The sequence below is a fragment of the Octopus bimaculoides genome, chromosome 10, assembly GCF_046866305.1.
Source record: "Octopus bimaculoides isolate indiv1 chromosome 10, ASM4686630v1, whole genome shotgun sequence".
NCBI classification, from domain to species: domain Eukaryota; kingdom Metazoa; phylum Mollusca; class Cephalopoda; order Octopoda; family Octopodidae; genus Octopus; species Octopus bimaculoides.
This window is the reverse complement of record NC_142937.1, coordinates 93,936,013-93,951,495: the sequence shown is the minus strand read 5'-3', so window position 1 is coordinate 93,951,495 and position 15,483 is coordinate 93,936,013. Positions and strand designations below refer to the sequence as shown.

At 39.3% G+C, this 15,483-nt stretch overlaps 1 protein-coding gene and 1 pseudogene across 5 annotated transcripts in view; both read right to left on the bottom strand.

Moving 5' to 3' along the window:
• LOC106876563 (diacylglycerol kinase theta) overlaps positions 1-2,517 on the bottom strand; it is a 158,920-nt gene extending 156,403 nt beyond the window's left edge. For 4 of the 5 annotated variants that reach the window (XM_089359024.1, XM_052971375.2, XM_052971374.2 and 1 more), the window contains exon 1: positions 2,230-2,517. In XM_089359024.1, coding sequence (XP_089215150.1) covers positions 2,230-2,482 — 253 coding nt within the window. In that variant the 5' untranslated portion in view covers positions 2,483-2,517. The remainder of the gene's footprint in view (positions 1-2,229) is intronic. The other variant, XM_089359025.1, reaches the window with a different exon arrangement.
• A 12,282-nt stretch (positions 2,518-14,799) lies between these two features.
• Positions 14,800-14,918, bottom strand: LOC128248949 (5S ribosomal RNA; annotated as a pseudogene).
• Positions 14,919-15,483: the final 565 nt, after the last annotated feature.

The following is a 15,483-nucleotide window of genomic DNA, read 5'->3' as shown; positions in this document are numbered from 1 at the left end:
ACACACACACACACGTCTATATATATGTATGTATATATATATATTATATATATATATATATATACACACACACACACGTCTATATATATGTATGTATATATATATATATATATATATATATATATATACACGCGCGCGCAAATACGCGGATATCTGTATACAGGCGTGCATATATTATGTACATATATATACACACACACACACCTACATGTACACCTCTCTCTCAATATATATATACACACACATATATATACATGTAATTACATGTGTGTGTGTGTGTGTGTGTATACTTACATTGATATGCACACATTTACATAGACATATAGATACACAGATTCGCACATATATCCATTCATACATACAAACACCTATACCTAATCGATAGATAGATGGATGGATGAATGAATGGATGGATATACACTTTCATACACAAAATGTATACATAATTTCAGTACAAGATATTTCCAAATGCAACCTCCTTATGTATGCTTTGGTTAATTTATTTTAATGTAAAATGTTAGAAAAAGAGAAGACAATTGAATAATTCGTACGATATCATGTGTATGTGTGTGTATACACACACACACACACACACACACATATATATAATATATACACACATATACACACACAAGTGTGTGTGTGTCTGCAGACAGGTAAGAAATGTATGTATACATATATGCAGACTGATACGTGTATGTGTGCGCAGACAGGTAAAAGATGTATGTGCGTGCGTGTATTATAAGCAGACGGGAATGGAATTACTGTATATATGTACGTATGTATGTAAGCGTACATACACACGCATATTTGTATAATTACATACATTTAAACACATAAATTTATTCACACAGATACAGACATACACATTCACTCAGACACACATACATTTAAGCACAAATACACACACAGATACATTTACCACACACACACACACACACACAGAAACATACATTTGCCGCGCACACGCAAACATACATTTACCACACAAACACAAGCACACACACAAGCATACATTTATACAGGCACAACACACATTTTAACCTACACACAGACACACGCACACACACACATTCTATGTAATGGTAGCACTGTTGCAAGTTGTTGCTGGCGCTGGTACTACTACATTGAAGCCATTTGTTGATGTTGAAGGGAGAAGGTATCTGAACATCATTAAAACAAACAGGGGGGAACTAACAAACAAACACACAAACATCTACAACAAAAACAGCCGCAACAGTGGGGGAAGAAAAAACAGACAACAAAACAAAAAAAAAACGAGAATCCGATACAGGTATAAGATTGAATGCCAGTGTGGTGGTGGTGGTGGCGGTGGTGGTGATGATGATTCTGGTGGTTGTGGTGGTGGTGGTGGTGGTCAGTCAACTACAACACAGAAGCAATGGAAATATTCAAAACGTATTTGCCGTAATATTGAAATTGGGTGCTTCGTACAGGTTGTAACAGCGTAAGTGCGTGCCATCTAACTAACTGGGTAGCTCATGCGGGTAGGTACAGCAACTGTGTTCCTTGTTAATTGCAAAATATTCAATAAATATTCTTTATTACAAAGGTACACCCTTCTATAATGGTTTCTGAGACAGGCATAAGGCTAGTAATTTCATAAGAGAAATAGATCAGTCGATATCATCGACTCCAGCATTTGACAGGTACTTTTATTTTCTCGACCCCGGAAAGGCTGAAAAGCAAAAGTTGACCTCGGCAGGATTTGATCTGGAGCGTACACCTTATAATAGATTCAATTAAGCGATCACGATCGCAATACAGCATCGAAGGAATTGGGTTTGGCCAGTCTCTCCGAAACAGTTAATGCCGATATAGATTTACTTTATCTCAGGGAAATAGATTGGTTTTTATGTCTCCAGCACAAATCTTAATAAAGGTTGAGAAGCGTGTGTGTGTGGGGGGGGGGGGGTAAGGTACATGAGGACCTGTTAGGACAAGAATGACAGAGTGATTAGAGACCTTCGTAACCCACCTTGAGTCGGTGGGGGAGGGCAGGATGAAGCGGGTGACTTTGTGAATACAATGCGGGTAGCTATATATGTGTTCGATAAATATATGTATATAGAAACAGAATAAACGAAGAGTACAATATATATACACATATATACACACACACACATATATATATATATATATATATATATATATATATATATAAGGTGGTAGTGTGTGGTATAGAAAGAGGGTGAACGGTCAACTTACCTTCACAGATATATCCTTGTCCGATGAGACCCCATAGCATGTCGGTACAGTGGTGACAGTAGGTAGGTTTATGGAACGTTTTTTTAATGAAGAAATGGCCATGCCCGTGCTCCACCGAATTGTCCAGACTTCCCCCGGAAGACGGGCTTTCCGTAAGTCTGTCCACATCTTGTTTGTCAATGGAGGACGATGTATCCACTGCACTGTTGGTCGGCGTGGTCGGCTTGCCCGACACAAGCACCGGATCAGCCATGCTAGTAGTGTGAGGAACACTAGTAGTAGTAGTAGTAGTGGTGGTGGTAGTGGTTGTACTACTACTACTGCTGCTACTGGAGGTGGTGGAGGCGGTGGTGACGCCTGTAGCAGCAGCAGCGGCGGCGGCGGCGGTGCTGGTCGTGGTGGTAGTGGTATGTGTTACAGTTGATGGCAATAGTGCTGCTGCTGCTGCTGCTGGTGCTGCTGCTGCTGCTGCTGATTGATAGAGTGGCGGTAGTAGTAGGGCCACTTGGTGTAGTAGTAGTTGTTGTAATGGTTTGCGTTTGTGGTAATGGTGACGATGGCGGCGGTGGTGGTGGTGTTGTTGTTGCAGCAGTTGTTGTTGTTGTAGTAATAATACCGCGGCTGCTGCTGTTGTTGGCTGTTGTTGTTGTTGTTGTTGTCGTTCTGTGCCAAACGTATTAGTAGTGGTAGTAGTAATAGTGGTGGTGGTGGTGGCGGTGGTGGTCGTAGACGTCGTCGTGGTTGTTGTTGTTGTTGTAGTAGTGGTATTACTACTACCACCACTACTACTATTACTACCACCACTACTACTACTACTACTAACACCAGTGTTAGTGGTGTTGGTAGTAGCAGAAATATTGGCGGCGGCTGCCCTGTGAGTACGAATGTTGGCAGTGGTGGTAATTCTGTTGTTAGGTTGTTGTTGTTGTTGTAATTCTTCGTCTTGTTGTTGCCGTGGTGGTGGTGGTGGTGGTGGTGAGGCTGGTTGGGGTTGTTTTTGATAATGCTGTTGTTGTTGTATCGGCGGTGGCAGTGATGGTATTGTTGTTGTTGGTGATGATGATGCTGATGATGATGATGCTGATGACGATGATGGTGGTGTTGTTGTTGCTGCTGTTGGTGGCGGTGGCGGCGGTGGTGGTGTGGTTGGTGGCAGTGGTGGTGGTGATGGTGGTGGTGGTGGTGGCGGTGGTGGACCTGCTGCTGCCCCTCCTCCTCCGCCTCCTCCTCCTCCTCCTCCTCCGACCGCGGCGACGACGACGACGACAGCCGTTCTGAAGAAGTTGACGAGAAAACAGTTCGGGCCTCACCAGTTCGGCAAGGTGTTTCCAGCACACGGACTGTGCCGCCACACATGGGGAGGAGCAGAGGCACGGACTTTAGAAGACAGTTTGTTGTTTGCCACCAACGAACGAACGGAGAAGAACTCAACTGGTGAAACAGCAGAGAAGATGAAGACGAGAAGGAAACGGTGAAAAACGATGGTGGTTAGCAATGTTGAAGAGAGAGAGAGAGCGAGAGAGAGAGAGAGAGAGAGAGCGAGAGAGAGAGAGACGGACAGACAGAGACAATAGGTGCAAAGCAATGCATATATATATATATGTATATAATATATATATATATTATGAGAGAGAGAGAGAGAGAGAGAGAGAGAGAGAGGTGGGAGAGAGAGCTACAGAGGATGAGTTAAGGAATGGTGAAAAAGGAGAGGATGGGAAACCGAAAGATAAGAGGAAGCATTGGTGGTAAGAGAAATGGTCGGGTGATAGCAGCAGTATTACAAGATGTAACTAGTATTAGATTAGAAGTGGGGGAGAGATAAAAACAGAAGGAAAAAAAAGGGCCAAAATACAAAACATTACATACACATACATCATATATATATATATATATATATATATATATATATATATATATATATATATATATATATATAAAGTGCGTGTAAATACGTGTGTACGTTTGTTGTAAATGTATGTATATTTATTGTGTGTAGGTATAATTACATATATGTGTGTGTGTGTACGTGTGATGTGTGTGAGTGTAGATGTAGGTGTGTGCGTGCGTGCGTGAATATCAAATATATAAAGCGATGCAGGTAAAACATAAAAAATGCAGATACAATGAAACACTATTGTGTTCTGATTCTACTTCTCTGCGTTCCTGCTGTCTGTAATTGCATTCATTTTCTCAGCCTCTTATACTTGTATTACCATTTACTTATTGCGATTATCGTGACAAGCAGCGGCGACGGTGGTGAACATACCACCACGATGGCGATAGTGGTGGTGGAGGTTGGCGGTGGTGGCGGTGCTACTGGATGTGGCGGTATTGGTTCTGGTGGTTGTTCTAATTGAGACGATGGTGTCAGCGCAGGGGTAGACGGGGAGCATGGTGATGGTGGTGGCGGCGGTGGTGGAGGCGGTGGTTGTAGTAGTGGTAAAAGCAGTGGTAGTGCAGGAGGTGATGGTACTAGCAGTGGTAGAGATGGTATTGGTGGTAGTACTCCAACTAGAGGCAGTTGTGGCTGTGATGCTGATGATAATACGAAGAGTAACCGTGATAGTGGTGGTGGTGGTGGTGGTAATGATGATAATGATGATGATGGTCATGGTAGTGTTGGGATGACGATGGTGACGATGATGATGATGATAGGTATGGTGATAACGGTAATGATATCGATGAGAGTAGAGATGAAGAAGGTGGAGGTGGAGATGTTAGTGATTTTGATGATGATAGTCGTAATGATGATGGTGGTGGTGGTGGTGAGTAGTGGGTGGTGGTGGCTGGGTGGGTGGTGGTGATGTGAGAAAGATGATGACAAGAAAGATAACAATGGTGTTGGTATGAATTTGTTTTATTTTTCTGAAGGTGTTCGTGGCAGGTTAAAACTACAGGTATACACACACACACACACATATTTGTAGATAATATATATATTATATATACATATATCGCGTATTTGTAATGTTTTTATATGTCTGTGTGTATATATATATATGTGTGTGTGTATATATATATATACACACACATACACTCGTATGTATCTATGTTCACATATGTATGTATATGATACATAGAAATTATAAATGTATGTGAGAAAATTATAGATGTGTGCATATGCGCATATATACATATCTATGTATGTATTTATGTGTGTATCTCTCTGTCTCTCTAAATGTGCATATAGACACATGTAAACGCACACACACACGCACACACACCTTTTTTATCTTTCATTTGCTTCAGCCATTTGATTCGAGCCATACTGGAGCACCAGATTGAAGGGTTTTACTTGAACAAACTAACCCCATTTTTCTTCTAAACCTAGTATTTACTACCAGTCTCTTTTTGTCAAAATTTTAAGTTATGGAGATGTAAACAAACAAACACCTGTTGTCAAGCAATGACAGGGAAAAGCACAGACACAAAGACACACAGATATGTTAACCTAAGGCTGTAGTAAAAGACACTTATGCAATGTCCAACACTGTGGACTGAACTTGGAACCACATGGTTGGGAAGCAAGCTTCTAACCACACTGCCACCTATGCATATATATATATATATATGACTGGTCCCATGCTGCTGGCACGTAAAAAGCACCATTCGAGCACGTCGTTGCCAGTGCCGCCTGACTGGCTCCCATGCTGGTGGCACGTAGAAAGCACCATTCAAGTGTGGCCAATGCCAGGACCACCTGACTAACCATTGTGCAGGTGGCACGTAAAAAGCACCTGCTACACTCTCGGAGTGGTTGGTGTTAGGAAGGGCAGCCAGCTGTAGAAACTCTGCCAGATCGGATTGGAACCTGGGGCAGCCTTCTGGCTTGCCAGTCCTCAGTCAAATCGTCTAACCCATGCTAGCATGGAAAGCAGATGTTAAACAATGATGATGATATATATATATATGAACAGAACCCCTCAGCCCCTTCCTAAGGACATCTGTCTTTCTCTCCACCTAAGTGTCTCCCCTTAAATGTGCTACTTTTTTCTGTCCCTCAGTACTCCTCATCCCTCCGCTGAGGCGGGTGGTTCTTGTCATACAAGCTACTTAGTGACCTCACCATTGCTGGGGACAACTAAAAGTCACTGAGTTGGCATTAGGAAGGGCATCCAGCTGTAGAAACCAAACCAAAACAGACGGTAGGGGCCTGGTGCAGTCTTCTGCCTTGTTAATTCCTGTTGGACCATCAAACCAATGCCATGCCCGCAAGGAAAACATATTAAATGATGATGAGGATGATGACAATGATGTCAATGTATATTTGTATATATATATATATATATATATATATATATATAATTTTGTAGATGTACAAGTCTCCATGCTCTTTATTATTATTAATATTTGTTGTGACCCCCTTCGGTCATGAATGACCATGGGATTGCACCTAGAAAGTTACCCTCCGAGGCACAAGTCCGGGCAAGGTTGTTTATGGAAGACCAGCAGTCCACCCGTGCATACCAGCCTCCCCTCTCCATGCCACTGATGTTATCCAAGGGAAAGGCAAAGGCCGATACAGCTTGGCACCAATGACACTGCAACTCATTTATTAATGTGCAAGTGGCTGAGCACTCCACAGACGTGTATCCTTAACGTAGTTCTCAGGGTGATTCGGCATGACACAGAATGTGACAAGGCTGGCCCCTTTGAATTACTGGTACAACAGAAACAGGAAGAAAGAGTGAGAGAAAGTTGTGGTGAAAGAGTACAGCAGGGTTCACCACTATCCCCTGCCGGAGCCTCGTGGAGCTTTAGGTGTTTTCGCTCAATAAACACTCACAAGGCCCGGTCTGGGCCATTGCACCTCCACATATATATATACACACACAGACATAAATATACATATTTACACACACACACACACACACACATATATACATACACACACACACACACACACATACATTATATGTATGTGTGTATATATATGTATGTGTGTGTGTGTGTGTGTATATATATATATTCACACGCATCAACACATACCAACATTGAAGATGGACATTAAAAGATGATGCTGATGTGTGTAATATTTAGATTTTTACAGAAGTTGAGAATGACACAATTTGCAGATAAACAGACTGCTAGTAGATAGATAATGCTAGAGAGAGGAAGAAAGAGAGAGAGAGAGGGTAGGGCTGTGATTATAGGAGGCGAGGTCAGTAAATATATATAGTAAAAAAAATGGGTGTTTGCAGAGATACTGGTAGAGAGGAAGGTAAATTAACTGGTGTTATTGAAGGAATAACAAGATGGGTATTTGGTGGACAGAGAGAAAGAGAGAGAGTATGTGTGTGTGTGTGTGTGTGCGCGCGTGTGCATGTGTGGGCGTATAAATATATATATATATATATATATATATATATATATATATATATATATATACATCATCATCATCATCATCGTCATCCTTTAACACCTATTTTCCATGCTGGCATGGGTTGGACATTTTTGGCTGGAGCTGTCAAGCTGGAGAGCTGCTCCAGGTTCCAGTCGTGTGCTTTGACTTGGTATCAACCGCTGGATGCCCTTCCTAACACCAACCACTTTACAGAGCGTGGACTGGGTACTTTTTGTGTGGCACCAGCACCAACAGGATCACCAAGTAACTTTCAGCTGCGAAGGGAGCACTAAGCAAGTTGTTTAAGATATCAATTTTGCTGTGGTGGGTGGGTCTTCTTGAGAACAGCAAGGTGCCAGATATCTTGGCTTTGTAAGGCTCACTGTCTTGAGACTGGTCTTCAGTCCTTCAACCCATCAATTCTGTCCACTTTAAATGTTCTGCATTTCTGTATGCAACTGTCTACATCCACACACATTACATGACCAAACTAGCACAGTCTTCCCTCTTGTACACTGCATCTAATCCTTCCTTTGCCTAACTTTCCTCTCAATACATTAATGCTCTATTGCACATGTACACTGACATTGCACATCCAAAGAACCATACCAGCTTCACTCCTCTCTAGTCTTCGCATGATCACTGCATTCAGGTCCCACGTCTCACTACTGTGTAGCATTGCTGTTCATTTACATGCATCATGCAATCTTCTTTTCACTCAGAGAGAGAAACCTTTGGTTGCCAACGGAGGTAAAAGCTCTCTGAATTTTCTCCTTCCTTTTCTTATTCTAGCGATAACACTTTCTGCACATCTTCCTCCCCTGCTAATTAGGTCTCTTTGATAGCAGAAATTATCCATTGCTTCTAAAGAGCTTCTGGGGCATACTCCACCACAAGTTCTTTCCTTGAGTTTGTGGACGCATGGTGTATGGAGATACTGCACACTGAGGTAAAGATAGATATACATCTACCTCCATATTTGATGGTCGCTACTCAATGTCAAGAGTTACTCTTAAATCCTTTTATCTTGCTTGATTTTTAGTACGGGTTTTTGATTGGTTAATAAAATCAATGAAATACCAAAACGACTCCTGCTGCATGAGAACCTGAATGAAGTTGCCACACCAGCTCCCTTCTAGATTGCTGAGAAAAGAGTAATTGATGAGCATAACATAAAACAAGCGACAGCAAAAGACAAAGGCAACATAATTATGCAAATAGAAGTGAATGACAGAGATGAAGAGGCAGTGAAAGGTCTTGCATGAAAATAACAAATATGCAAGTACAAATTGAGGGAAGTTAGTGGGATGTGTATGCAAGGTACAAGTGAGGTTGCTGTATGCATACAGGTATGTGTAAATTTGTATGATGTGAAAGTGGTATGTCTATGGTGACAAGAAATTTCATTACAAGTGAGTCTGCAGAAAGTAAATGATTAATGGTACTAGTATTTGTGCAAATATACATATATGGTTTACATCCATGCTACCATATAATATACTTTAAATGAATACTAAGCTGGAGAAGGGGGTCAGTAAAAATAGTTCAATATTTTGGTCTAAAAAAATTCTGTATTATGAAACTGATGGCTGCAAAAAGCCATCTGTAGCTGTTACTGTTTCACTACATGATTGTTGAAGTTATCTGTCAGTACTGAATCGTATTGACTCTTGGAAGATATGCTGGTTCTGCTGTATTATAGCCTGTATTTAGAAGCTGGTCTGCAGTATTTCTGGCTGAAGAAAAGAGATAACAAAGGCATAACATGTAGTCTTTGACATTATGCTGCATGTTAAGAAACTGTGTTTCAAACTGTAAGCCAGCTCATTGGACATGAAATGAGGCAGCTGTAAACATACAGCTGACTGAAGAACTTGCATAGTTAGTACCATTCTAGTGATAGTAGTAAAATGGAACAGAAAGGAAAAATTTCATAGGTGAGGAAAGTAAGAAAAAAAAAAACTGACGAAATATAGAGGTCACCAATGTAGACTAATGAACACATTATTAATGAACTTGTAAATATATTAGAACAATGAATAAAGCACCAATAAACTTGTAGATACATGTTATGCTGTTCTATCAGAAAGTATGTTGTTTGATTCATAGCCTCAAAAAAACAAAAAATGATGTAGATGCTTAGTTGAAACCACAACTGGTTGTTCAAAAGTCATTAGGATCACCAGTGTAGAGAACCGAAGGACTTGTGGAAATAATAACAACAAAAATAAAGTTACATTTGTTAGTTTTTACTTTATTTTCTGTAAGCCACCAAAAGTGCAGACTGCTTCCAAAAGTTAAAAATAGTTAACAGCACAGGTTCTTAAAAAGGTTGTGAATACAGGTTGAAAATAAACAGTAATGCATACAGTGATAAATAATACATGTGTTCAGAGCAATTCATGCATGGATAATTAAGATTAATAAAAGTTAGATTTACATTATGTGTTTGTAGAAAATATATTATGCATATGCTCATGTTTGTAGCAGTCAATTAAATGATCTGTCTGTTGCGTAAATAATTTTAATACCATATGTGACCTGGTAAGAAGCGGTAAAGCCATTTGGTTCTCATCCAGCTACTCTAATGATTCCGAAAATCACAGTAATAATAATAATAATAATAATAATAATAATAATAATAATAATAATAATAATAGTAATAGTAATAATAATTGTTGTTGTTGTTATTATTTTAGTGATCCCAAAAAGAGGAACAGTGAAGTTGACTTCAGTGGGATTTGAACTCAAAATATACAGAACCAAAAAAAACACCACAAAGTATTTTTCCAATGTTGTAACAATTCTGCCATCTTAGGATTGATGACAATAACAACTCTTATAATGATTATTATCATTATTATTATTATGAAGTGGATGAGCTAGTAGAATTGTCAGCATACCAGGCAATATGCTTACCAGCATTTCAATCATTTTTATGTTCAGAGTTCAAATTCTGACGAGGTCGACTTTGCCATTCATCCTTTTGGGGTCAATAAAATAAGTACCAGTTATGAACTGGGTCAATGCAATCAACTAGCCTCCTTCCCTTAAAATTTCAGGCCTTGTACCTATAACAGGAACAATTATTATTCAGACAAGCTTGTGGCATTGTTAGCCCATCAGACAAAATGCCTGAGTTCAAATTCTGCCGAGGCAATATCTCAGGCATTTTGGATAATTATTATGATCATTGAGTTGGCATAATTGTTAGGGTGTTAGACCAGCAATTTTCAGGGGAGGGTCTAAATTGATTACATCAACCCCAATGTTCAACTGGTACTTAATCTATTAACCCTGAGAGGATAAAAGACAAAAATCAACCTTGGAGGCATCTGTGCTTATGGAGTTTATCTTGGACCAGTAGAACTTCCTGGTAGTACTGCCATGTCAAGGACTTCTAGAAGTTGTTGAGAGCAGTCCACAATCCTGATCTTTAACACCAGACCAATCAGTTTATTTTCATCAACATCCAAAGTCCCTCCAAGAATATTGTCATTCTTTCCCGCTACTAATCACCTACAGATTGCTAGAGTGGAACTTCACTGATTTCATTGCCAGACTGGAAGAACACAGTAAACACTTGACAACATTCCTGGTGCCAGGTGCCCAGTCTTGATCCAAGCTCCATCAAGAACTGTGGAAAGATGTGCCAGGTTTTGAAGCCTGAGCACTTGTCTGCACATGGTATGCCTAGCCATTGTGCAGAAGGAACTGACTGCAGATTGACTGCCCAACCAATGGAACACCTCTTCCAACAAGAGGCCAAACTGACACCAGATCAGATGGAAAAGGTCTAAGGCAAAATAGTTAAGCAGTAAATAATAAGAGAGGCTGTGTAGGCATGTGTCACCACCAGCCAACTTTAATAATTAAAATGGCTTCAAATTTTGGCACAAGGCCAGCAATTTTAGCGGAAGGGGTAAGTTGATATCGTTGAACCCAGTGCTTGACTGTTACTTATTTTATTAACCCCAAAAGAATGCAAGGGAATGTTGACCTTGGTAGTGTTTGAAATCAGATCATAAAACCAGAAGAAATGCTGCTTAGCATTTTGTCTGGCATGGTACCGAGCCTTCCCACTCACCACCTTGACCTTAAAAATAATAATAATTGGAAGGAAAATATAAAACTGTAAAACTATTCACAACTATATAAACAATATGCAACTACAAAATAATTATCATTGATAAAGAGCCAACTGTATTATTTGACTAAAACTGACATTTGCAAATGAGCAAAGAGTTACGGGATTGTGCCAACTTTCTCCTGAAGTGGTCAGGTATTGTAGCACCTGGAGGGGCACAGATTTGAAGAAAGTATATAAAATACAGGGAAAACACTTGTACAGTTAAGAAGATATCCATATCCTTGACAAACAGGTGGGTGCAGCGATTACTACAGCTCTAACAAAAAAGGTGTGTAATGTTAATCACAGCCATGAAGAAGAAAGAAATGCAGTGACCACTTCTTTTAAGTTGACCAGAAAGTTCTGAGTATTTTTTAAGATGCAAAAAAAGGATATACTTCATGAACCGTGCTTTTAAAAACTTTCAACTTCTCTGCAAGTTCTCTAGTCGTGATATTTGAATTTTCTTAGATTTTTGCCTTCAAAATATCTTCATCCAATGTTGAAGGTCTTCCACTGCGACTGTCATCTTCCAAGCTAAACTCTCCACCTTTAAATTTTGCAAGCCACCTTCAAACAGTTGATTCCCCTACAGCATCATCATCACCATAAACTCCACAAATGTTTTTGAAAGTCTTTGCAGCATTTTCTCCTTTTTTGAACCAGAAAAGTATCACAATGCGAATATGAAATTTTTGGTTCTCCATTTCAAATGTCAATAAAGGGGAATCAGAATGAAAGATAAAACTATTTTTAGTCAGAAACAAAGAAGAGATGAACCACCACTTCAAACAACACCAAAGTTTTAACTGTTTTATGTTTCAGGTGTGTTCAATAAAGCATTAAAATATTTAGCTTAAAAATGCTCAGAACTTTTCAGATAATCTAATACTTTTGAACAATTCATGTATAACATTTAGGTCGAAGATTTGGGTTAACTCAGCAATGGTTTATTGTTCTCCTGTTATATAGGCCATCTGATTATAGTCAATTAGTAATTAGATATTGAAGTTAATGTTGGATTAGTTATTTACGAATATTTTTTTGAAATGAAATTTTAGAAAGACTTCATGACAATTAAGCTAAGAAGAAGAACTTAGTGAAAATCCCTGGTTAAAGTTAGTTATATTTTCTGATAGCTATAACAATTAGATTAAGGTTAGATAACATTAATAATGATACTAACATGACATACCTGATCCCTACAAACATTCAGATTGGAAACTTCACTAGTTTGAACCAGTACCAAACTAGATGTTGCTATACTAGTTAGTATCTTTTGTTATTTTGTACAGATCTAACTATACCACACTGTTCAAATTATACATTTATTGAACTAAGAACTACTAAAAGTTTCTTGCTTTAAGATACATTAAATTGACACATTTATATGACATGCCATGCATCTCCTCCAAGCAATCTTTCAGGCATGTCATATAAATCTGCCAATTTAATGTACCTTAAAGCATGAAACTATATTATTAGTTCTTTTGTAATTGTATATTAAATGCTCTCTCTCTCTCTCTCTCTCTCTCTCTCTCTCTCTCTCTCTCTCTCTCTCTCTCTCTGGATGGAGTTTTTACATTTTTTTTGTTGTTGATCCTACTTATATTAGAAATGTGAATTATGTGTTTGTATACATATATGCATGTGTGTGTATGCATGCACTAATGTATCTATACATGTGTATGTGTGTGTGTAAAAGTTTTTAAACCATGGGAACATACATGTGTGAGTCTTTATTCATTTGTTTAAGGCCATACATATTTCTATTTGTGTAGACATAAACACATATTTATTTCCCAAATAAAACAACCAACATACAAGAAAAAAAAAACAGGAAAGCAAAAAAGAATTACCATGTGTGCTTATATTAACCTTATTACACCATCTCTTGGTTGGTTTACCACTATATGTAAATAGGGTAGACGTGGGTCTAATGGGGGAAACCTGTGTGGGGCTCGTTTAACCAGTGTTTCTCATCGGTGATAACTGTTAGGATTGAAAACAGGGGGAAATAGACAAATTGCTATTTTTAATAAAATTCAGATGGTTTAAATTTTTAAAAACATATCTAATGCCATTTGCATCCACAATTATATTGATACAAACTCATATTTGTCTTCCAATAAAGAATACTATGCAAAAAAATTCTGCTCATGTTTATTTCTCTATTTTATTTTTATTTTATTTTATTTTATTTAAAAGGCTGGCTTGTATTTGTCATCCTATTCATCATCAACAACCATTTTCCATGATGGCATGGGTGACTGGCTTAACAGGACCTGGTGAGCGATAGGGTTGCATTGTGCTCTAGAACAGCTTTGACATGGCTTCTATCGCTCTTCATGATGCCAACCACTTAATGATGTGTATGGGGTGCCTTTTTTTTTGTGCCACTGTCACTAGTTGGGTTGCCAAGTAACCTGCAAGACAGGAAAGAACAAGAAAAACGTTAAAAAGGGAGGACCTGTGCTCATAAATAAGGGCCATAAAGATTGTCATGGGATCCATAAGGCTAACCTCAACTTTAACAGGACAAATTGGTTTTTTATATATAGAGAGAGGCACAGGAGTGGCTGTGTGGTAAGAAGCTTGCTTCCCAACCACATGGTTCCGGGTTCAGTTGGTAGACGGAAACTGAAAGAAGCATGTCATAAATATATACATATATATATATACACACGTAATGAAGAACCCGGCAATGGACTGGCTTCTCATGTTGTGATTTCAGTCATTTAAAGGGTAAAGAACCCTTTTGGTCATGAATGACCATGGGATTGCATCTACAAAGTTACCCTCAGAGGCACAAGCCCAGGCAAGGTAGTTTGTGGAAGACCAGCAGTCTCTCATGGATACCAGCCTTCCCTCTCCTCGCCACCGATGTTATCCGAGGCAAAGGCAAAGGGGCCGATACAGCTGGGCACCAGTGACGTCCCAACTCATTTCTACAGCTGAGTGAACTGGAGCAACGTGAAATAAAGTGTCTTGCTCAAGAACAGAACACACAGCCCAGTCCAGGAATTGAACTCACTACCTCATGATTGTGAGCCTGACACTCTAACTACAGCCATGTGCCTTCACCAAAAGTGTGAGATGCTTACAACCCCCAGGTTTCCCAAACAGTCACCCATCTAAGTATTTGCTAGGCTCAATGTTGCTTAACTTTGGTGATCGGACGAGAACCAGTCCATTCAACATTATATGGCCATAAGGGTAACCAGCCCCATGGAGGCAGCACTGTGAAGGGGTTGGTGGTGATGATGATGTGTTATTTGGGACCATACTATAGAGTGTGGAAGGGGCTACGTGTGGAGGCTGCTAACATTGAAGTGAAAAACAAACAAAAACAATATATATCGATGAAAGTCAACTAATTAAGAGAACTAAAGCTTTAAGCGCCAGACGTTTGCCAAAGATTTTTTATGAATTGGAGGAAATTAGACCAGAAGAAAGAACCAAAGTGAATCACTGCAGATTTAGATTCTTTCTAATAAACAATCTAAGTGTAGCTTGTAGTTTGTAGTTTCATACCTCAAAATAAATTGGCTTCTTTTCATTACATTTTATTCCGTCTTTTGGTTTTCATTTTTTCTTTCCTCCTCCTTCTCCTCTTCCTTTTTTACATTGTTTTCATTACCACCACCACCACCACCACCACCGTGTGTGTGTGTGTGTGTATGTATTGTGTGTCTGTGATTGTCTCCCCCACCATTGTTTGGCAACTGAAGTTGGTGTGCTTACGTCACCGTAACTTAGCGGTTCGGCAAAAGAGAAAGAT